The sequence below is a fragment of the Bos javanicus genome, chromosome 4 (genome assembly GCF_032452875.1).
Source record: "Bos javanicus breed banteng chromosome 4, ARS-OSU_banteng_1.0, whole genome shotgun sequence".
NCBI lineage: Eukaryota > Metazoa > Chordata > Mammalia > Artiodactyla > Bovidae > Bos > Bos javanicus.
Genome location: NC_083871.1, coordinates 32,204,999 through 32,230,258, shown reverse-complemented (window position 1 = coordinate 32,230,258; position 25,260 = coordinate 32,204,999). Strand labels below are relative to the sequence as shown.

General features: G+C 35.0%; 1 protein-coding gene across 2 annotated transcripts in view; it reads left to right on the top strand.

Moving 5' to 3' along the window:
• The window catches only part of HYCC1 (hyccin PI4KA lipid kinase complex subunit 1), an 85,948-nt gene that overhangs the window by 45,837 nt on the left and 14,851 nt on the right, over positions 1-25,260 (top strand). For both annotated transcript variants that reach the window (XM_061413695.1, XM_061413696.1), the window contains exons 4-10: positions 540-719; positions 1,569-1,649; positions 2,164-2,279; positions 2,657-2,752; positions 15,377-15,493; positions 18,482-18,569; positions 19,055-19,214. In XM_061413695.1, the coding sequence (XP_061269679.1) occupies positions 540-719; positions 1,569-1,649; positions 2,164-2,279; positions 2,657-2,752; positions 15,377-15,493; positions 18,482-18,569; positions 19,055-19,214 (838 nt within the window). The remainder of the gene's footprint in view (positions 1-539; positions 720-1,568; positions 1,650-2,163; positions 2,280-2,656; positions 2,753-15,376; positions 15,494-18,481; positions 18,570-19,054; positions 19,215-25,260) is intronic.

The window sequence follows — 25,260 nt, the reverse complement described above, 5'->3', positions numbered from 1 at the left end:
GAGGTGTTTAGATTATCTAGGGGCAATTAATCATGGTTACAGTAAGAAAGTAGATCTAGGGGCTTTATATTATTTAGCTACTCCACATACCAGTCATTGCAGTCAGATGCTACCTAATTATAAGCTCAGGAAGGCCATGTGACAGTAACTACCTAGGATTCCCATTTCAATTTCTCCAACTCAGTCATTTGTATATTGGCATGTTTTATCTGGAAGGATATTAAGGAAGAAAATTCTTCACAACCTGTTTATTTCAGGAAGTTAAAAAGATATAGTTTTAATAACAATACTACTTTGGAGTTACAGAATGTTTTAAAACTTTACAGAGTACTTGCGTATACACTTAACCTTGCAGTTTGGCCTTCCACTAGAATTCGTAGGTTTACTAACTAGCTTAGCTGTGAATAGTCTTGCTGCCAAAAATGGAAATGTTTGCATATTTCAGTACTTACCAATCAGGAAAATGCTTTTATGTTTTATATATCAGTGTCATTCAAATATAGTCCAATCCTTGAGTTGATGTTTTGTCTTTCTTCCAGTTGTTGGAACCTGTCTGTCACCAGCTCTTTGAATTCTATCGCAGTGGAGAGGAGCAGTTGCTTCGATTTACACTGCAGTTTCTTCCAGAACTGATTTGGTGCTACCTTGCTGTCTCCGCCAGCAGAAATGTGCACAGCAGCGGATGCATTGAAGCTCTTCTTCTAGGGGTTTACAATTTGGTTTGTATTTAATGGAGTTAACAAAATGTTTTAAAATCTAAATATCAGCAAAAATGAATACATAATAGCAACTGTTTTTCATTTTAGTAGAGCTAATGTTTGTTTTTTATTACATCAGATGACTCATACCTCATTCTCCCCAAAATAACCTTATGGAGGCTAAAGCCTGTATGGGCATACATACAATTATGTAAATACACATTTTTTACTGATTGGAGACTAAAAATCAGACCATTTAAATTCTTTTATGGAAATATTTGAAAATATCAGTGTTAAATTTTTAATTTTTTAAACTTAAAAGCCACTGTCTATAAATTGTTGTGACCGTCACAAAAAGTTTGGAGAAAAGATTTAAACTAAGATCTACCACTAATAATTGTATAAAATCTGGACTGTCTCCAGAGTTTACACCATTGATTTAATATATAGTTTGCATTACTGATAATGTTTGTATATTAAATAGTACAATATTCTAGATAGATACTTAAGGTTTGTACTTTTTTTAAATGGAAAAATAATTTAAGGGTCATTTTGTAATATGTTTTAGGATTGTGTTAATTGATTTAGAAAATGGAACTTTTTACATGAGAAAAATCAATGATAATTAAGACAAGACATCTGCATTTCAGCGTTAAAACTACATTACTTACATTTTAAGGAGAAGGTTAACTCCTAATGTTTATAAATAATGGATTATCATAGTTTAAGATTTTAATTGACTTTAAAATTTCTTTCTTTTCAGGTCTTTTTTTTTTCACTAACAATTTATGTGTAAAAAATAAATATTTAAATTTATGTGTAAAAAATAAATATTGTGAGACATTTTCTATTACTTTCTTTTGTTTGTAGGAAATAGTTGACAAACAGGGACATAGTAAAGTATTGAGTTTTACGATTCCATCTTTATCCAAACCATCTGTATATCATGAAGTAAGTTACATTTTTATCAAAGTAAGTTTATTGGTCCTAAGATTTGCAGTTGCTGTAAATTAGGGTTTGGTTGATTATTAAGGTGAAAAATTTGATCAGTTCGCTAGTACCTTAAAAAGTGTAAAATTTCACACAAAGTATGTTGCTATTCCCAAAGTAAATGGGAAATCAAAATCATTAAACTAAAACCTGATTGTAAAAGATCTATTAAAAGTATTAATTTTGAATATTTTTCCCTTTATCTGATGAATAAGATTAGATTTTATGTGTGTGTGTGAATTATGTATTTCTGGGGTAGAATTTTTGAGGTTAAACTATTTTGTATTTCTATTTGTGGTTTGTTTTTAGTTATTTGTTAAATCTTTGAGCAGCATACTTGGTAGGCAATCTGAATATTTCTAAGATATATGATGTTTATAGCAGTCATTCTAAATATATATATTGGTATATATATTCTAAATACCACACCTTAAACAGAATGGCTTTTTCTTTATTCACATGTCTTTGTCTTTAGCCTTCCAGCATTGGGTCCATGGCTCTGACGGAGAGCGCCCTCTCCCAGCATGGTTTGTCAAAAGTTGTGTACAGTGGACCTCACCCCCAAAGAGAGATGCTGACAGCACAGAATAGGTATACTGTGGAGACATAACCTACTATTCTACCATGCTGACTTCTAAAGAAATTATTTCAGTAGATTTATAAATAATGTTTAATGAGTTATGTATAACAAGTTTTAAAATGTTGAGTCATTTCATACAAGAGACACCCCATCTTCCCTATTTGTCACTTAGACACTTTGCTTCAGATGTCATCTGGAGCATTGAATTTTTAAGGTAATTTTCGTATAACTGTTACTTCTTTTTCTTTTTGATTTTGTATTGTTGTTGGTGTGATTATATTGGACAGGTCTGTTCTGTAACACAATATCCCTCCCCAGTGCTTGCTTAATTATAGTTGACTTCTTGGAATTCTCAAGATTTGTAAATACTCTTTGGGTTTGTTTTTAGGTTTGAAGTGTTGACATTCCTTTTGTTGTGTTACAATGCTGCCTTAACCTATATGCCCCGTGTTTCTCTTCAATCACTGTGTCAAATTTGTTCAAGGTAAATGCAAATGTTTTTAGTGTTGAAATATATGAATCTAGTATTGCTTGTTTGTTACATATCTATGTTATTTTTTGTTTAATCATTTGTTTGAAACACTAAATAAGTTAATATGGAGCTCCACCTAGTCAACATACAGAAAGCTCCCTAAAGACACAATGAAGTCGCAAAAAACACAACAAAGAGGGTAAAACTGAATAACAATTCAGTGGAAAATTTTGATGAGAAAAGACTTATACTATATAATTAAAAGTATGGAACTGTTATGATCTTTCAGTTTTTGACATGGTTTCTGTTTTGTTTGTTTTTTATCTACCTATCTTATCTAGTTATTTTTATTGTGTTCTAATTTGGTACCAAGAAATAAGTAGGAGATAACTGGTTTTTATTTTTTTATTTATTTTTATTTTTTTTGAGATACTGGTTTTAAACTTTTCTTGTTAAAAAAAAAATTAGCCAAGAACTTGGTTAAGTAAATTATGATAATTATTGGGTATTAATATATGCAAATATTTAAGAATTCTGATTTAAAAGAGTATTTAATGATAGTATATATGGTGTGATTTCAACATTGACTGAATATGACCAGAGTATTAACGGTAGTTATGTCTACTTGGTGGAATTATAGTTTATTGTAATTTTTTTCCTGTGTGATTTTCTGTCATTCTCTAAATTTTCTGTGTTGAACATGTTACCGTTTTTTTTGGCTGTGCTGTGAGGCTTGTGAGATCTTAGTTCCCCATTCAGGACTGAACCCACGGCCTCAGCAGTGAAAGTACTGAGTCCTAACCACTGAACCACCAGGAAGACCCTGCCTTTTTTCTTTTTTTTTTTAAGAAAAACAAGATAGAGAAAATGCCCTTTGTAATTCAAGTAAATAAGGGAAAATATAGAATTCAGGAACTTGTAAAGTAATTTTAGATTTGGCAAACTTACTTAGAAAATGTAGCTTTGGGCAGTTAATTAGAGGGAGGGTGCATAGAGCAATACTTAAAAATCAAGTCAAAACAAAACAAAAACCATAAATTGATTCTGTTGATTAGGATAGAAAACCATGCAGGTCAAGAGGGAGAGGAAGGTAACAAGGCAGAGGGATTATTAGAGAAGATAGAGAAGCAGAGAGCCGTTCAACTGTTTCCTGAAGTGAAGCATAATTTCATTGCCTGCCCCTTGGAGGATGGTACCAATGTGCCATCGCTCTCAATTACTTATTCTTCTAATATGTTTCTTGTTTTAACCATTTTAAAGGCAGAAGTGCCCAGGGTTTTTGAATTTCACAGATTTATAAAATTTCAGAAAAGCTGAAGTGGGTATTTACATAATGTTGCCAACTTTTGTCAAGTCATTGTGTTATAAATATCTTACATCAACATTATTTAATGAAAAGAGAATATTTTTACACCCAAAAAGGGTAGAGTGGAAGGCAAGGACAAAAATTCATAAGTTAAAAGTGGGATGTTTCGCACTTTTCATTTCTAATTTCAGTATGGTCCAGTGAAAATGTTACACACTAAAATGAGTGTAAGAACCAGCACTTCAGAAACATTGGCTTAAGAGGTAACTCGGAACTTTCACTTGTGGAACTTAAACACACTATTCTAAAGCAGTGTCTTAGGTGGTAGGACCCAGGGAGATGTGTGTGTGTGCACGTGTGTGTGCATACAGATGTTCTACTACAGCCTCCTAAATAAGATCCACTGTTGATGTTTTACTGAAATTACTGATGACAAAGTTAGGAAAAAAATGTGTTGCTGCTGCTGCTGCTGCTGCTAAGTCACTTCAGTCGTGTCCGACTCTGTTCGATCCCATAGACGGCAGCCCACCAGGCTCCCCCGTCCCTGGGATTCTCCAGGCAAGAATACTGGAGTGGGTTGCCATTTCCTTCTCCAATGCATGAAAGTGAAAAGTGAAAGTGAAGTCACTCAGTCGTATCCGACTCTTAGTGACCCCATGGACTGCAGCCTACCAGGCTCCTCCTTCATGGGATTTTCCAGGCAAGAGTACTGGAGTGGGGTGCCATCACCTTCTCCTGTCACAGGTCCTGTGTAACTCCAACGGGCTGTTTTCTAATATAATTACTTTTATCTTCTGGGTAGAAAATAGCTAGTATATCAAGTTTACCTAACCAGGAAATTAGATAACCTTTTTTAAGAATACAAATGGGGCTGATTTTGAAAACAAAGAGAAACACAGATTACTTTAAAACTGTCTACAGGATATTGGCCAAAGAATATTTTAGTAGAAACGTATTAGATTAACTCTGTGCCACAAGAAAACTCATATGTATATTCACCAGCTATAAGAAAATGAAGGAGGAAAGAGATTTATGTAATTCAAAAGACTTAAAAATATTTAAAAATGCTAACTCTTACGGCACAGAACATTCATAATAGGATCTCTATCAGACTTATCATTTCCATCTTTTTTAGTTTGCTTTTGTTTTTATTTTAGATTCTCTATTATTGCATGATTTCAAATCTATTCTCTTAATCCCTCATTTCCTTAATCATTTATCAAATATTCTAATTAAGGTGTACATTTTTTAAAAATGTATAGATAAAAGTTAGAAAGCACTAGTGGGCTTCCCTGGTGGCTCAGACAGTAAAGAGTCCACCTGCAAGGAAACCCATTCCAGTGTTCTTGCTTGGAGAATCCCCATGCATAGAGGAGCCTGGCAGGCTACAGTCCATGGCGTTGCCGAGTCAGACACAACTGAGTGACTAAGCACACAGTATCTAATCAAGCAAAGCCTAGTTTATAGCTAGGGAAGGGAAATTGGTTATAGAACTGAGGTGATAAGTTTTAAGTGATTATGATAGTTAAAGTATAAGAGCTTCCTGTTGATCTTAGTCCTAATGCAGGTTTTCAAGTGATCACACTGTGCTATGGCTAATCAAGTCATCTTGGCCCTGTAGCAGTTGTTTCAGATTGCTGCTTAGTTTGGATGTTGTTGATGATTATGCAAAATGATTGACTAGGCTATCTAAGAGGACAGATTCATAATACAGCCATAAAAATTTCTTGGAATATATGTAGGTTCCGTGACAGATGTGTTCTGTTCTATTTTTAACCTTCTGATTATAATGAGTTGTGTAATTAAAACAATCCTGGATACTTCCCACCCTCCACTTATCTATTCTACTGGGCAAAAATCTGTTCAGTTAACTCTAAGCTTTGCTTCTTGATTCAGATTGATGGCCAGTTTAATGCTTGTGTTTTCCTCATATGTAGTGTGCACAGACCACTGGAAGGGGAGATCTGAAAGGAGGCTAGATTGAGCTAGATTTAATGAGTTTTAGTCAACAGGTTTTTATCTTGTACTACCGACTCTATGGACAAGAGTTTGGGTGATCTCTGGGAGTTGTTGATGGACAGGGAGGCTTGGCGTGCTCCAGTTCATGGGGTTGCAAAGAGTTAGACACGGCTGAGTGACTGAACTGAACTGAGTACTAAATATTACATTGTTGTTGTTTAGTTGCTAAGTCACATCTGGCTCTTTTGCAACCCTATGAGCTATAGCCCGCCAGGTTCCTCTGTCCATCAATTTCCCAGGCAAGAATACTAGAGTGAGTTGCCATGTCCTTCTCCAGGGGATCTTCCTGACCCAGGGATCTAACCTACATTTCCTGCATTGCAGGAGAGTTCTTTACCACTGAGCCACCAAGGAAGCCCAAATAGTACATATGACCCTCCTAAAAGCAACATAGCCACCAATTCTACAGATAAGTTTTATTAGTATATGCCTAAGTCTTGTAAATTTGTGAAAATATTTTTCTTTTCTTTGAGCATCTCTTTTAATACAAGTGTGTTTAATAAATGGCTTATCTTGACTTTTGATGTTGAATATAAATATTAAACATGAAAAACTATACTAAGCTATAAGTTAAATTCTCCCCAAAATCAGCAACTGTCCTGATTTTGTTCACTTGGTGAGTCACCTCACTGAGTAACTTGAATATGTACTGCTAGGGATTCTTGATCTGTGTGTTTTTTCCTATATGAACAGTCCTCATTTCTAAGTCAGCCTTCTGATCACCTAATAGATTTGTTCTTGTTTTATGTCTATTAAGGACACCTTTGTGCAAAGAAACCATCCTGTGGATTAATTTTTGTGACTAATAAAAAGAGAGAGGGGGAGGACAGGCTCCTAGCACAGTGTATACCACTTGGTCATCATTCAGTTAAGGACAGCTATTATGTATTGTGCCCCAGTGATGAACACACATTTTCATTATAGATGCACAGACGTGCTTTCTTTTTTCCCACCTGTTTGAAGTTAATATTCGTTCTACAGCATACCTTATACTAGGTCATTCCTTGTTGAAGGAACCTACACTTGACTTTTCACTGCTTATTATTTAATTTGTAAACCTTTCTGCCTTTATAAATCTTCTTCATCCTTCCTTTACAACCGATTTGAAATAATTTTTCCTCCAACAACTTTAGTACTAGTTTTGTATATGGTATTCTCTTTAGGAAAATGAGAGAAGATGCAGCCTTTGCTGCTGCTGCTAAGTCGCTTCAGTTGTGTCCGACTCTGTGCGACCCCATAGATGGCAGCCCACCAGGCTCCCCCACTCCTGGGATTCTCCAGGCAAGAACACTGGAGTGGGTTGCCATTTCCTTTTCCAGTGCATGAAAGTGAAAAGTGAAAGTGAATTCGCTCAGTTGTGTCCGACTCTTAGCGACCCCATGGACTGCAGCTTACCAGGCTCCTCCATCCATGGGATTTTCCAGGCAAGAGTACTGGAGTAGGGTGCCATGCAGCCTTTACTAGGCTGCTAATTTCAAAGAGCATGAGAAAAGAAAAATGCTTATTGCTATATAGGTAATTCTTCCATTTTCTCTTTTCTCCCTTAGTCTTCCACTTTTCTACTCTCCTGGCCTTCTCTTCACCTCCACTCTCACTATTTAAAAAGCAGAGCAGAAAAGGAAGAAGTTTTGAAATTGGTTAGTTTTATGTCATAGTCTATGTTTTATCCAAGTAGATATGGAATAGAACTGGACAGAATTTTAAATACTTCTCAAGTTAAAAAAATAGAAAAATTATTGTTTCCCTTTTTTTCTAACTAGTTTCTACTCATTGGTCTGATGATCTAATGATGGTAGTTAATCTATTTTTTCTTCCTACTTTAAGTTCTAAATAAATAGTCTCTCCAGTCAGTCCCACTGGAATTCGACTTTCTAATCATTTTGTGGTTTGTAATTCAGTATGTTGACAACAATCTCACAAGTTTTCTTTCAGTCTAAGAATGAGATAGTAGTGTCTCTCAACAGAGAATGAGAATCATGGCAGTAATTTCCCTCACTGACAAATTGATCCTTAGATCTTCTCCCCAAAATATGTTGACAAAATATGCCTTCCAAAAGGAATTTAATTTTATCATGGTTTATGAATTTGGGAGGTATCTATATGTGACCATGTTGTTGTTGTTTAGTCGTTCAGTTGTGTTCAACTCTTTTGCAACCCCGTGGACTGTAGCCCACCAGGCTCCTCTGTCCATGGGATTTTCCAGGCAAGAATACTGGAGGTGGCTGCCATTTCCTTCTCCAGGGAATCTTCCTGATCTAGGGATCAAACTTGCATCTCCTGCATTGGCAGGTCGATTCTTTACCATTGAACCACCAGGGAAGCCCATATGTGACCGTAGAGTAAGTTTAATACCACAGTAGGGGTTAGGTCACTCAACTGTTCTTTTGTAAGGTTGAGTTCTTATGTTTTGGATTTGTAAAGGGAAATCACATAACTTCAGGATAACCCTCTAATGCATAATGCATAGAAGAGTCAAGCATTCATGTGACATGTAGCTTTATTGTTGGTTTTTGCTTTGTTATATATCTTATGTAAATTCAGTAAAAATAAAATAAAATCTATGCAGAAAGAATATCTTTGAAGAGCAATCAGAGTACTGAAGAGTAAATCAGAATTCTTAGGTATTTAAAAAAAAAGAATGGAGAAGAGAAGGTAAACAGATGCCATTATCAGTTAATGCTGCAGCTGTTAGGACTAGATTATTTTGGATGTCGCTAAATGTCATCTCCTTGGAGTTGTCTTCCATTATCATCTTTTCTATATAGTAGCATTTTCCTATCCCCCCCAGTTTATTTCCTTTTAGTGCTTATAACACTGTTATTACCTTGTTTGTTCATTTGGCATAGCCTGTCAACTGCTGGGATATCATGACATCAGGAACTTTGATTTTTTTTCACTGCTATCTGCTCAGAGTTCAAGAGAAAGGCCTGGCATACAGTAAAACTTAGTAGCTATTTGTTCAGTAAATGAATGAAAGATGATCTCTTCCACTTGAGATTTGTGATCCGATAAGTACAGTTACAATTAAAGGAAATAATTCAGTTTTAATTTGTTTTAAATCTTTCATTGATAAACGAAAAATTCTGTGAAGTTTTAGTAGCTATTAAAAACTATCAGCTAAAAAACAAACCAAAACCCCTAATGGCTATGATCTCAATGTTTGTATTCCCATCCACCCTCAGATTCTTATGTTGGAAGCTTAATGTCCAATGTGATGGTACTAGGAGGTTGGGCCTTTGAGGGGTTCCTCGGTCATTCATGAGGATCACTCATGAATGGTGTTAATATTCTTAGCCAAGAGATACCACAGATCTCCCCCCACCTTCTGTCATGTGAGGATATGGCAAGAAGTCTGCAGCCTTGAAGAGGGCCCTTACCCAACCATGCTGGCACCCTGATTGTGACTTTAGCCTCCAGAACTATGAAAAATAAATTTCTATTGTTCATAAGCCACTCAGTCTGTTGTATTTTGTTACAGCAGCCCAAATGGACTAAGACACTTAACTGTCTGCATTTCTGAATAAAGAAGTAAATAAACCCTCTAATACATGACTGCTTATCTCCTTGGGTAGCTAGTAGAGAAAATGAGAAGGCCTAGATTCCTATATCTTGCCTGAATTGAGAGATCTGGATCTCTAGTTCTTACCTGAAGTAAATTTAACAGTTGGTTGACCATCCTAGAGCCAAGGCAAGGTTGTTTTAAAAAAAAAAAAAAACAACTGTGTAATAATAACAGTAAATGATTTTGACCATATTTTCTTTTCTAAACCATATACTTTTCCCCGTTTTCTAAACCTATGTATCTGATTCAGTAAACATCTTCATTAAAATGTTCCATAAATACCTTATGAAAGTTAGAATTCTTTCTCTTGTAACTGACTGATATCTGCATAAAACTGCATTATATCATTGGGAAAGTTTTTGGCTCCTAGTACTTAGAGAAGATTTCTGAAAATCCCTTGGACAGCAGGGAGATCAAACCAGTCAATCTTAAGGGAAATCAACCCTGAATATTTGTTGGAAGGACTGATGCTGAAGCTGAAGAAGCTTCAGTATTTTGGTCATCTGATGAGAACAGCTGACATATTGGAAAAGACCCTGATGCTGGGAAACATTGAGGGCAGAAGGAGAAGAGGGCATCAGAGTATTAGATGGCTGGATGGCATCACCAATGCAATGGATATGAACTTGGGCAAACTTCGGGAGATGGTGAGGGACAGGGAGGCCTGGCAAGCTGCTGTCCATGAGATCGCAATGAGTCAGACCCGACTGGGGGACTGAATGACAACAACTTGGGAAAAGCAGAGATAGAACTGACCTCAGGGTCAACTAGATTCAGAGGCTCAAATGATGTTAGGTTATCATCTGTTGGCATTGTACATTTTTTTTTTCTGACGATAGGCTTCTTTTGTGTGGTAAGAGCAGTGACTACAGGCAGCTAAAAACTGACATTGTCTACCTTTAGTGAACTCAGAAAAAAGAATGTCTCTCCCAGGTTCACTGTGAAAAACAGTCCAGCCCAAGCTTCTGATCTTGCTGTCTGAGGCTTGAGTAAACCCTTCTAGGGCCAAGTTGTGTAGCAGTATTGTTGGAAGAATATGTATCAGTTTAAATATTGGTTTGACTGTTTTAACAGAAATAACAGTAACTTAAAGTAGCTATTCACTTTCTTTCACATAAAATCCCAAGCTAATAGATGGTCTGAGGACAGATTGGCTCTGTTTCTAAAGTGTTCATGCTCCTTCTTTCTTGGGATTCTCCATTCTCTCCAGTGTCCCTCTTGTCTGTATGGTGATGGCTCACTGCTATTACATCTGCCTTCTATCCTGAAAGTAGGGAGAGAGTGGAAGGCAAGCAGCTGCTTTTTAAGGGTACAACCCAGAAGTCGCACCACTTCAGTTAACAAACCACTGTCTAGAACTAGTCACATGATCAGACTTATGCTAGGAAGGCTAGAGAATATGGGCTCCATCAGGTAGCCGTTGTTCTAGCTAAAACTGGCTGGGGAGTGCGGAGGGGTGTGTGCCTTTATATATACGTTGTTAGAAGGAAGAAGGGAACGATCTTAGAGTAGCGATCTCTTGTCACAGGCAGTGTTATTGGCAGCCTCACCATAATCACATGGCTCTACTTGATTTTATAGGGGAGGACTAGTTCCTAAAGGTAAGAGGGAAAAGGGATTATTAATGGAAGATACTGGAGGTGGAGGAGAGAACATGACAGACAAAAGTGACACCTGTATCATATACCTAAAAATAAACATATCTGAAACTTAGCATCTTCCCAAACAGTATGTGATATTTGTCCAAATTGATTTAATGGCTGCCAGCCAGTCAGCTATCCAAACTAAATGTAGGGCTAATTAATTACACATTTCTCTTATTCTTTCCTTCTCAATCCCTGTTGATACTTAATTGATGTGAGTCCAGTCCCACCGATTCTCCTTCTCCCCACAATTACTTCTTTAGTTCAGGCTCCCTTCCTCCCACTCATGGGGTATTTTGACACTCTCCTCTCTAGTCTCCCAAGATAGCCTGGGTGATATCAAAAGACCAGTCTGATCACGTCAAACCCTTGCTTAAAACAACAAAACAAAAATCTTAGTTGCTTCCCATTGCCTTCATGATAAAGCGCAGCAAATTATAAAATGCTCTGACTCCTAACCAGCTAGCTTCTCTTACTTTTTAGTGTCCTAGCATTCTATTCCTACTAAAATTCTACCAGTCTCCTCAGTATCACAGTGTTTCATCTTTCTCTGGTTTTGCCCTTTACTGTATTTTCACCTAGGGCTTCCCTGGTGGCTCAGTGGTAAAGAATCTGCCTCCAATGCCAGAGACATGGGTCCAGTCCCTGGGTTGGGGAAGATCTCCTGGAGAAGGAAATGGCAACCCACTTCAGTATTCTTTCCTGGGAAATCCAAATACCGCTTTTTCTTCAAGGGGCTTCCCTGGTGGCTCAGATGATGAAGAATCCGCCTGCATTGGGAGACTTGGTTTCAGTCCCTGAGTTGGGAAGATCCCCTGGAGGAGGGCATGGCAACCAGTCCAGTATTCTTGCCTGGAGAATCCCCATGGACAGAGGAGCCTGGCAGGCTGCAGTCCATGGGGTTGCAAAGAGTTGGAAGTGACTGAGCAACTAAGTACACATGTAGTTCAAAGAAATCTCTTTTTGGAAAGCTTTCTCTGACCCTCTACTTCTTCCACTAGCATTTACTTCTCTCTCCTTTTTCTACCTCTGTCACTTAGTCATTGCAAATATTTGTTTACTACAGTCTTTTTCATTCGATTATGAATCCCTGTGGGAACTATATCTTTTATCTATATCCCTAGTGTCTGACACAATATAAATCCTTAATAAGTATTTATTGAATGAATAAATGAATTGAGAAATCTTATCTTTCACATAGTGGTTCTCAGTTATTTACTACCATCCCTATTGTAAAGGAGTAAAGTGTAAGAAGAAATTGTTCTAAGTTTGCTTCTTTAGGTAATAAGAGTAGGAGGAGTCTCTTTTCTAATTTGCCTATCAGTTCAGTTCAGTTCAGTTCAGTCGCTCAGTCATGTCCGACTCTTTGCGACCCCATGAATCGCAGCACGCCAGGCCTCCCTGTCCATCACCAACTCCCGGAGTTCACTCAGACTCACGTCCATAGAGTCAGTGATACCATCCAGCCATCTCATCCTCTGTCATCCCCTTCTCCTCCTGCCCCCAATCCCTCCCAGCATCAGAGTCTTTTCCAATGAGTCAACTCTTTGCATGAGGTGGCCAAAGTACTGGAATTTCAGCTTCAGCATCATTCCCTCCAAAGAAATCCCAGGGCTGATCTCCTTCAGAATGGACTGGTTGGATCTCCTTGCAGTCCAAGGGACTCTCAAGAGTCTTCTCCAACACCACAGATCAAAAGCATCAGTTCTTCGGCGCTCAGCCTTCTTCACAGTCCAGCTCTCACATCCATACATGACCACTGGAAAAACCATAGCCTTGATTAGACGGATCTTTGTTGGCAAAGTAATGTCTCTGCTTTTGAATATGCTATCTAGGTTGGTCATAACTTTCCTTCCAAGGAGTAAGTGTCTTTTAATTTCATGGCTGCAGTCACCATCTGCAGTGATTTGGGAGCCCAAAAAAAGAAAGTCTGACACTGTTTCCACTGTTTCCCCATCTATTTGCCATGAAGTGATGGGACCAGATGCCATGATCTTCGTTTTCTCAATGTTGAGCTTTAAGCCAACTTTTTCACTCTCCACTTTCATTTTCATCAAGAGGCTTTAAAAAAAAAAAAAGGCTTTTTAGTTCCTCTTCACTTTCTGCCATAAGGGTGGTGTCATCTGCATATCTGTTTTTATAATATAAAACAAAATTTGAGTTGTTTTATTTCATGTAGAGTTGATTTTTCTGAGCTTATCTCAGGCTGCTATAACAAAATACTGAAGATTGAGTGGCTTAAACAATAGTTCTGGAGGCTGGGAAATCCAAGGTGAAGATGCCAGATTTGGTTCCAGGCAAAGGCCCTGTTCCTACCTTACAGGTGACCAACCACCTTCACATGGCTGAGCATTCTCTGGCCTCTCTCACTCTTTTTATAAGGTCACTAATCCAGTAATGGTCCCCACCCTCATGACCTAGTTACTCTCAGGGTGTCCCATGTTCAAAACCATCATACTGGGGAATTAGGGCTTCAACATACAAATTTTGAGGGAAAGGAAACATTCCATTTTTAAGTATCCCTGCTCCCTCTTACACTTGGTTCTAAAGAATTTTAAGATCCTGTCAATATCAAATGAATTTATATTTATTCTTTAAAGTTGCTTTGAATAAATGATATCCTCAAGGGGGCATTTTTTGAAGTTGTCTGTAGTATACTTGGACATGTTTAAGTGAAGGCTTAGATTTATTGAGTAGACGGAATATTAAGTTCCGAGTAGTAATTGAGTGGAGGGGTAAATTACAGGCTGTTTTCTAGTACTGTATTAAGTGAAGGTTGTGCTGGTGGTTGACGAGGTGATGGGGTGGTGTTGAGAGGTGGGCAAAAATGAGTAAAGGGAGTGAAAATGTACAAACTTCTAGTTTTGAAATAAGTAAGTCCGGGGATGTAATATACATCATAGTGACTACAGTTAATACTGTACTGCATATTTAAAAGTTGCAAAGAGAATAAATCTTAAAAGTTCTTACCACAGGAAAAAATTTGTAACTGTGTGTGATGGATGTTAACTAGACTTATTATGTGATCAGTATGCCATTATATACAAATATCCAAACATTTTATGGTATATCTTTGAAATAATATCTCAAGAAAGAATAATAAAGTAAATATTAAATCAGATAATAAAGCAAAAAAAAAAAAGTGAGGGCTGTGTTGTATCAGTCACACCATATTATGAGAAAACAACTGGTTTCCAATTTTATTAGAGATAGAAGCTTAGTGTTTATTTAAAAGCAGTGCATGTGGATTATAGAATTAGAAAATACATATAAATATAGAGAAGAAAATAGAAAACTCTGTGTCCTTGTATATGATTATTTTACAGTGATACATGCCTTTCACCTACTTGTTTGTTACAAAATGGGATAGGATACATGTGTTTATAATTTTTTCCCTGTCATTTAAATTGACTTTCAAAACATGTTTATTTCATATTATTCTCAGTCCCCAGGGTTAGACTTTGAGGTGGCTGCGTATTTACTAAACTAAATACTCTTTAAGTATTCTTTACTAAAGACTAATGCTTATTGTAGATTCTTTCAAAAATGTTAGTAAAATCTATTGGTCTGTAAGATTCTACCTTTGGTGTCATGTTTAGACATGTGAAAACTAGTATTTTATGTTTTATTTATGGTATTTTAACAAATTTCAGTCCATCTGAAATTTATTAAGATGTACTGTATGAAGTTTGAGTATAATTTTAGAATAATTTTTTGGAGCCTGCAGTTTGTGTCAAGAACTTTGTCAGGAATAGAGAGGATCTTATCACTGATCTATTCATGCTAAATAGCACTGAGTTTCATGTTTTTTATGATAACCAAAAATCATTAATAATATGATCAATAATAATGATTGAACAGAATTAGTGAACTAACTCTGAGAATCTAGTTCACTTATATTTTAACATACCCCTAGCTTTCTACACTTTTTTCTAGTCTTACTTCCTCAGGAAAATGTTCTAGTCTGTTTTGAAAGATTCCTTGTTTCATTGCTATTTGGTTTGTAATGAGAGCATACCTTGTACATTGTTAACTTACAGATATTAAAAAATATATTATCTATATTTTTACTAATTTTGCAAATATATTTATTTTGGTCTTTCTAGAATCTGTGTTTGTGGATATCCTCGGCAACATGTAAGAAAATACAAAGGTATAAGTAGCAGGGTACCTGTTTCTTCAGGATTCATGGTGCAAATGTTAACAGGAATTTATTTTGCCTTGTAAGTTTATTTCATATACAAAGTTAACCTTTAATCTCTTTGGAAAACTATAGTCTTATTTTATTGTTACTGTATTATAATCTCAATAATCAGCATATTTTTGTGAAAATATGAATCAATATCCTAATAAGTTTTATTATTTAAAATAAATCTTTTAATATTCTAAAGAATTTGTAACCAACTAAACACTTTGTTGTCTTTAATTAAAGGACAGAATGAAAATTATTGATACCTAAATACACTCACAATTTCTTTTGTCATTACTTTTTTTTTTGCTGTAATTTCCAATAGCATTTTTCCCTAGTGAATATCTTTTTTCCATTTCCAGAAATTTTAATTATTTTCCCTAATGAATATCTTTTTTCCATTTCCAGAAAATTTTAATTATTGACATCTTAAAGTCTTTTTTATCACAAAGTTTATTATGAATATGCTGCTAATTTTTAAAATCAACGATATCTTGTTTGTTGCTTTAGGTGTTAATACTTTTCCTTGAACCTGATCTTTTACTTTATAATTCTCTTACTATATATGTTATATTCACTTGATACCCTAATTTTCCCCAGTAGATTATAAACTTCTTCCTTTTTTTTTTTTTTCCGTTTGGCCACACGACACAGCTTGTGGAACCTTAGTGCCCTGACCAGGAATCTAACCCACGTCCCCTGTGTTGGGGAAGCATGGAGTCTTAACCACTGGACTGTCAGGGAAGTCCTGGTTATGAGCTTCGTAACTGAAGGAAGAATTTATGATCTTTGGACCAAATCTGATCTGCTCCCTTTAAAGAAAAAAGTTTTATTGAAATGCAGTGACATTCGTTTATGTATTGTCTGTGGCTGCTTTTGTGTTACAGTGACAGAGCTGACCCCACGAACCTAAAACATTTATTATCTGGCCCTTTAGGAAAAATTTTGTTGACTTGTGTTAGACCGGTAATATTGTTCCAAAGCTCTTGGATGTTCTGATCTATTTTACTTTTTCTCTTTTTGGCTGTGTTTCTGATTGAGTAATTTCTGTTGATATGTCTTCATGTTCCTTGATTCTTTCCTTGACTGTGTTAAATCTACTAATAAGCCCACTGAGCGCATTCTTTATTTCTAGCCTTTTCATTTGGCTTTTTCTTATAGTTCCTCTCTCTGCTAAACTATCCATCTATTCATGCATGTTGCCCCTCTTTTCCACTAGAGACTTTAATATATTAATCTTAGTTATTTCATTTCCCCCAGTAACTGAAGCATTTGAATTCGGTTCTGTTGTTCTTTGTCTCTTGACAGTGGGTTGTTTTGCTTTTGGCTTTTTGTGTGCTTTGTACTATTTGACCATCATTTTGTTCACGAGTAGAACAGTAGAGACTGAGGTAAATATTATTTATGCCTAGAAATGGATATGCCTCTTTTCTAGTATATTAGTAGAGTTATTATAGACAGGAATGAGCTGGGACTGGATTTCATTGTTGCTTAGCAGCAGCAGCAGCAGCATGGTTACCTATATCGTACCATCTACTTCAGATTCCTTTTATGTTACCTGGTACTTACAGCTGGAGAGTTTCTCCTTAATATTCTTGCTCTATCCTTTCAGCTTTCCCGGTGTGTCTATACCTCAGAGAGGGTCTCTCTCCATGTTCTTGCCTCTCCTTTAGCAGCAGAGTGCTGTTGCATGTTTCTAGATATGTACTAGCCTGTTCGGTGGGGAGGAGGAAGTGGTATTTTCTGGTGTTTTGGTCTAGTCTCATTTCTAAGCAGGCCTTAAGTCCTTGCTTATCAGGGTAGGAGATCCTCAGTGGTCCTGACTCTCCCCTGCAGGTAGAGTTTTTTCCTTTTTCTCCCCTTCACAGCCAGAGTTGGTCTTTGCCTCTGCCCTTGGGGTGAAATGGTTTGCTGGTCTTCCCTAAAGGCTTTAAACTTTTGTTCTACTGAAAGGGTCTGGCTGGCCCTTGGTGCCTTTTCGACTGTGGTGGCCATTCTTTTCCTTCAGGCCTACACTGCCAAGAGCAGCGTTCTCTGGTTCCCTGCTTTGTGCTTAGCTTTTCTTATGAGTGCCTAAATGTGATTTTTGGAGAAGAGCTAATGAGTGGGTATGAATCCTCTTGTATCTACTTCCAGAGTTTCTGTATTCTTGTCTGGCCCACACCTGGCTTTTAGGAATTTGTTGAAAAGTTTAGCTGGATTTCTCTTACCCACCTGCATTTGTGGCCTGACTCTCCTCAGGGGCACTTGACTGCTGTTGAGTGTTGGGCTACTTGGTTGCCCTGTGACCATAGCTCCTTGTTGCATTCATGAGAAGTTATGATTTTTTAGATTACTTGGCTGTATCTTGTGTTTAGGGTGAGAGCAATGCTCCTTCCGTTTTTTAGGCCTCACTTGTACTCTTGATGTAATTCACACTCTTATTTTGTTATCATATGAGGAAGCCATTATTTCCCTGTCCATTCCATCATTGAGCCAATTTTTAGAAATGGTTTCACCATATCTGAAAATTAATCCGCACACACTTTTCCCCCTAGTATCTCTGTGATACATGTAGCATATATCATATACACTTTTAACTGACTATGTGAATGCAAAGAAGTAACTACTTAGGATTCTGCAAGCCACAGTAGTTGTAGATTTTCATTAAAAACTGTGGGAGTTACAGAGTAATTTGACCATAAAGTGTTCTGAACATTATTCCAAGGTATATAATTTATTATGCTCTGACTTGCTTTGAAAGCATGAAATGCTTTGAAATGCCTAGCTTTTTGGGTACATGTTCTATAAATAGACATGTTCTTTAGAGAAGAAATGTACATCTATAAAATTTTCTGTTAATAGACTTTCAGATATAATTGAAAGGAATTCAAAGATTAAGAAAATATTTTTAATGAGGGTAGAATGCTAAGAAGTGTGCTAATATGATCAATTATTTTCCTCATTAAAGATAAAGTTTCTCATTATATCTTAATTCATATAGAATTAATTTAAAATAATTATACTTTACTTAATTTTATAGTTACAATGGAGAATGGGATCTAGCTCAAAAAGCATTGGATGATATTATATACAGAGCCCAGCTAGAATTATATCCAGAGCCATTGCTGGTAGGTGCCTCACTTACTTATGTAAATTTCATAATTTAAAATTTCTCAGCTTAAAACTATAAATTAAGAAGCCATTTGTAGTGCATTAATACATTATTAATACTCAATGATTCATGCTTCTGTTGTAATAGAGAACTTTTATACTTGAAAAAGGTATATATAATTTGAAATTTTCATTAAGCTAACTTCTTAGCCTGATAGTTCTTTTCATATATGTAAGAATGCTTTCTTTAACATGCTAGAGCTGCATTTATTAATTAGCATTAGGAAATATAATGTAATATTTTGGAATTTTAAATTTCATCACATACATTTTTAACTGTGAATTTTGTTCTTACTCCTTAATTTAGAGGATTTATGTATCATGATATATCTTGGAGGAGTTATTCTTTTTAAAAACCTAGTAAAATTTAGCATCTTGTTTTATCTGAGTATAATAATACATCTATTCAATGACAGTCTTAAACTATATTTTTCCTTCTTAGGTTGCCAATGCAATACAAGCTTCATTGCCTCACGGTGCCATGAGATCTAGTAAGGAGGGTACAAGGTGTATTCAAGTTGAGATCACACCAACTTCCTCTAGAATATCAAGAAATGCAGTAACCAGCATGTCAATAAGAGGTCACAGGTGGAAAAGACATGGTAAGAAATAAAACACTCTTCAGATTAGAGGATTGTTAGTACTATCCTCTTCTTCTCTGTACTTAAGGTGCTGTAACTTCTAAATTTAGTAAATAATATTATGGTGGCATGGAAGAAAGAGCTGTTGACCTTTAACTTTTCATTTACTATCCGTGAATGGCAGTCAATAAGAAAATAGAGCCTCTTATGTTACATGTATGGATGAAAATTTATTTAAATGTTGACTTGGCTTTAAATTTTATTTCAACACAATAGGATGGTAGGAAATACATGTTTCAATTATTAATATATTTTGGGTTTCTATTCACAACTGCTTGCAAATATTCCTTAATGTTCTTGATTTTTGAACTCTTTAGCAGGTATACTTCTATACTAGAATAGAACAATTATAATATAGGGACTTAAACATTTTCTTCTGAAAGTCTTAGTAAAGAATCCTATGGTATTGATCCAACTCTAGATATTTCTATATTCTGGAAGTTAATTTTCTTGCAAGATTATTTGTTTTAGTATTCGTTCTTGACTGCTTCATTTTATTCTTTAAAAATTCTACTGGAAGTTAATTCTATTTACCATGACCTTCTCAGTGCTTTCCATCACTCTACTTTCTCTCATACCTTATTTTTTATTTGATTTTTTGTTCTTTTTATAACCCTCCTCCTACCTAGAAGTTAACCACAGAATGGGAAACAAAAAGCTGCTTCTTTGCCCCAAGCAAGCATATGTATTGGTGTAAAACAAAATCCACTCTCTGTTTTCTTCTTCCTACAAACTGCAATGAAAATGGTAGCTCCTTTAGTATATTTGATAGTTCCAGTTGTCTCTATGATATCTATAGAGAAAATGCAAAAGTGCCATGATTCACTATGAAATAGAAAGTTGATAGCAGTCACCATTGTTCTACGCAGGGAATCTAGAAGGCTGTATGTCCAAAAAAAAAAAAAAAGATGATGGAATTCTCCAACTTAACCAATGATCATTTTCAATCTTTTCTTTTTTTAAAGTAGTGTGATAAATTCCTGAAGGTCCTTTAGGAAGGCACAAAAAAGTGGAAATATGTTTGCCATTATCAAGGCAAATTCTGCTGTTGTTTAAAATATAGGGTCTAAACATACATCAGTTTCTTCAGTGAAATTTATGCTACAGTTTGACTAGATTACAAATAGAAAGTCATTTAATTAGATATCACCATGTTACCCTAGAGGTCAGTTTTTTGTTTGGGCACTAATAGGTGAAAATAGGCACAGAGGCGATGAACCAGATTGTATGGATCCATTGTGGCCATAATTGCTCAAAAACTACCACTACAGGAAATACAAGGATGAATTTTAATTCCTTTTCCACTGTTGCTTCTTTCTATTTAGGTGGACATATTGGAAACTAGGGGGGAAAAATATAGGTCTTGTAGTTAAAAATGTGAAATATTGAAGTTTTAATGCTTAATTGTATTTGTATATATGTACATGTGAAAGAGAAGATTTGCATATGTGTCCATAAATGCATTTAACGAAATAAGATGTATACCCAGCAATAAAATAGAAACCATTTTTTCAGAAATATTGTATAGCAGTAAATTACCAAAACAAGAAAAGACTACTTGAATATATTGTATGCACTAGATTCTTACATATCTTCCAGATTTTATTTTGGCTACCACTTGAAGGGTTGGCACAGCGTCTTAAGGCTCCAGCCTCATAGGCTCCAGCCTTTCTTACTACATTTATTCAACCTTCACAACTCTAGCACTTGGGCAACTCCTATTTATGATAACAAAAAAGTCAAGGATGAGGATTTAGAAGAGAATGCACTATGAAAAGCAAGTCAGATGCATGTAGCAGAAACAATATAGCTTAGTCTTGTTGACCATTCATCTTCAGTGTGAATTCTGTTTATCCAGTGGACTCTAAAATATTCCTAGGCCAAGGTCCTTGTTTATCTCCACAGGTAGATTACATTCTCCCTTTTTAGAGCAGTCTTGGCTTTCCTTCCTAGAGCAGTATTTTTCATTGTTTTGCTGAGTTGAAAGCCTTTCTGTTTTCTATCACCATGGTCCTGATTCCTATCTGAACACCTCATCATTGTTCTGGCTCTAGCTGATACTGGCTTCTTGTTGGGAAGATAGGTATCTTTACTATAGTTATTAAATATGTAGATAATTCTCAATTTGTAAATGGATTTTTAAATTAAATGTGTTTATATAGATTATGTTTATTATATTCACATATGAGTTATATATAAATTATAATGAATTTTATGTATACATTAATTTTTACAGAAACAATGTAAAAGGGCCTCTGGATTCCAGGGTGATCCACAAAAGACTTTCTGTCTCATAATGGTTCTAAAGCATAGCACTGTAGACTGTAAGGTTAGTTTATGACTATGTGAAAACACATTCAGAGTTTGTTTCTAGAACGCTAAATGTATTTTGTGTTCCACCTATATCTGTATCATTCCCTTCCAACACCAACCCTCCCAGAAGGAAGGATTTCTTCTCAGACCCTGAACTGTATCACATGGTAGGAACATGGAATATGCAACTTTAACTCAGTGATGATGAGGGTTGGGGTAGGAGAAGGGACATGAAACATGAATGTTAAGGAATATTTTTTTTTCTCCTTGCTTCTTCCCTTGTTATTGCCAATGCTGGGAAAGAAGAAAGCAGTTGTTCTTTTTCTTTTTTCTTTTCTTGGATCTCTTCCCTTTTTCTTCTTATTTTAAAAATGAGATATAATTGACATGTAACATAGTTTCAGGTATACAGACAGGCATCAATATATGAATACATTGTGAACTGATCAGTAAAGTAAATCTAGTTAATATGCATTTCCACACATAATTACCTTTTGCCCCATCATAATGAGAACTTGTAGGATCTACTCTCTAAGCAACTTTTAAAATACACCATACAGTATTATTTTTAACGAATAATCACTATGCTGTACATTACATCCCATGACTTATGTTTTTATAACTTGAAGTTTGTATCTGTTGATCATTTTCACCCATTTCACCCACTACCATTTCCCACCTCTGTTCTCTGTATCTAGTTCAGAGTTTTTGTTTGTTTTTTATATTTCACATATTAGGAAGCTCACATGGTATTTGTCTTTCTCTCTCTGACTTATTTCTTAGCATAATTCCCTTAAGGTCTATCCATATTGTTGCAAATGACAGGAGTTCCTTCTTTTTTATGAATAAATAACCTATCACATTTTCATTATTTATTCATTTGTTGATGGATGTTTAGGTTGCTTCCATATATATGTCTTTCTTTATTGCCTCTCTTCTTTTTTCTCCATTTTCCATCCTAGCTGGGGAGAAAAGGGGCAGGAGTAAATAAGGTTTCCGAAGTGGTCAGTCAAAATTTTCTTTTTTTTTTTTTTTACATCTCCCTATTTCATTAAAAAATATAGGTAATTAAGCCATATAAATGTATTTGTTTGTTTGCATAGCTGAGTCACCAAAAATTGCTCATGCAAACAAATACATTAAATTGGAGCACTTAATCACATATTTTCTTTTTCTTGTTTGTAACAACAAATAAAAAGTATCTTTACAGCTAAAACCAATTCATATTTTAGTATGACATTAAGTTTGAACATTTTTAATCATTTGCATTCAAAAGTTTTTTTCTGCACTCTTTTTGAATGTATTTCAGTATTCTCTGAAGCTTCCCAAAGTTAAGAATTTATCTATAATTTATATATATATTAATGGAAAGCATTCTTTTGGAAAACAAAAAATTGCTTTAGCTTTAGCATTTCCACACATTTCAGAACATATATCTCTTGCCATGACCTTATTATTGTTAAATAACAACCCAAATTTCTAGAGTTATATTTTGGCAATTTCAATTTTTAAATTATTATTATTATTAATAGATTTTATTTTTTCAAGAGCAGTTTTAGGTTCACAACAAAATTGAGTAGAAAGTACAGGTTCCTATATACCTTCTGACCACTACCCTTTATCAACATTCTTTATCCTCCCAACAATCAACACTCCAAGCAAGAGAGATGTTGCAAGGCCCTGTCACTCTAATTTTGATGAGACAGTGATTAAAGAGAATGATTTTTAAAGAAAAGTTAGTTTCTGCTGATGTATTATTTTGGAGAGACCATGTTTGACCATTGGCATCTTTGCCTGATTTTCCCCACTTTTCATTTAGTTTCTTTGATATTGTACTGATGAGGCATAACTTAATGCTGTGTTTTCAGACTTTTGAAATTCTGTGTATAAATTTTTGAGAAAGTTTTAATGAATTTATAATTCCATGTCAATACATATGTTTGGAAACTAAAATTATAATGTAGAATTGCTGCTTTTGATGTTCAAGGGTCATAGTTTCATAATTAATAGCTTTATTTATATATATTATTCATTCTTTCAAACATACTGTGTTTTACTTAGTGTGTAATTTTTAAACCTATATTTTCAAGCCACTTACAGATTGAGGGCTATTTAGAAGTCATAATTTGAAAGTAAAATGCAATTAGAGAATGATAATAACAGAAAAAAAGATTTTTAAAAGCATTAAGTAAGGTAAGAGAAGAATGTGAGTAGATTATGACCATAACAAGAATCAAATGAAAATTCCAGTAATAAAGGTAAAACTGTGAAATAATTAATTTTTTTAATTAATAATAAAAATGCAATTTTATTTTCTTAAATGCTTATTACTTTTAAAAAACAGAGCTAAAAGAAAAGCTGAAGGTATTTCTTTATAATAATGCTTCTTGTCTATAGTTATTCTTAAATGTTGCTTCTGAAGCTGTTTTCATTGTCTACCATTTCAGCTATGAGTCCTATTTCTTAAATCCCTGAATAATTCTCTACAATTTATACTTATTTATTTCCTTGTACTTTTCCATTCCTTCTCCTCTTCCAGAGCAAATTTAATTTCTTTTTTTTTTTTTTGTCTGTTTCCCCACCACCACCATTATGACTCACTCTTCCATTTTTTAAAATTATCTATACTTGGAACAATGCAATCAACTTTCCTCCTTTCTTTTAAAATGGTATTGAAATACCCATTCATAGAAGTCCCCTAACTAAGTTATAGTTGCAAATAATGAGTACTTATAATTTTTGCCAGCTTGTTATCAGCTGAAGTCTTATCTAGTGAAATCCTAATTTTTTATTACTTCCTACCATTTTCCACTAGTACATTTGTGATATAAATGAGACAAGTCAGTGAAAAGCATTTTGGTATGTTTTAAAACACTACATAAAGCCTGATTGTTTATTAATTAAAAACTATTTGCTTTATTTTATTAACTGCACAATAGTATTCTTGATAAGCTTTTATTAGCAAGCTTGCTATTCAAATGATCCTGTGATTGATTAACTCTTTCATTGACTTTCCTCAATTTGAGACAAACATGTTGAGTTTGAGTATATCAGACAAAAAATATGTGATACATATATGATACAATATGTGATACATATCTGATATAATAGTAACAATCAGTTTAATGATATTTTTAAAATTTCTATAACCCTGAAGTTTAGTACTCTAACTCATATTATCTGACATTTATATCACCATTACAGAAATATATCACATTACAGTAAGGATTTTTTAGAATGTTGTTTCAATACCTGCTGTCTGCATTCCAAATTCACATGTAAATAGAATATATTGAACTTATATTCTCATTTATGTACAACTAGAGCTGTTTGCAACAAGTAAGTATAACAGTAAAAGTGATATTTATAGTCTAGATTCTTTCAATTTTGTCCTACTTTTGGTCCTGGCACATGTTAAGTGATTTATTTTTATAATATTGAATTTCATTATTTTGACTTAGGAGATCCAAGAGTACAAAGCTTTAGATAGTAAAAAAGAATTGAGGGACTTCCCTGGTGGTCCAGTAGGTAAGACTTCACCTTCCAATGCAGGGGGTGCAGGTTCAAGCCCTGTTCAGGGAGCTAAGATTGCAAATGCCTTGTGGCCAAAAGAAATCCTTCAAAACATAAAACAGAAGCAATATTGAAACAAATTCAATAAAGACTTAAAAATGGTCCACATCAAAAAAACCTG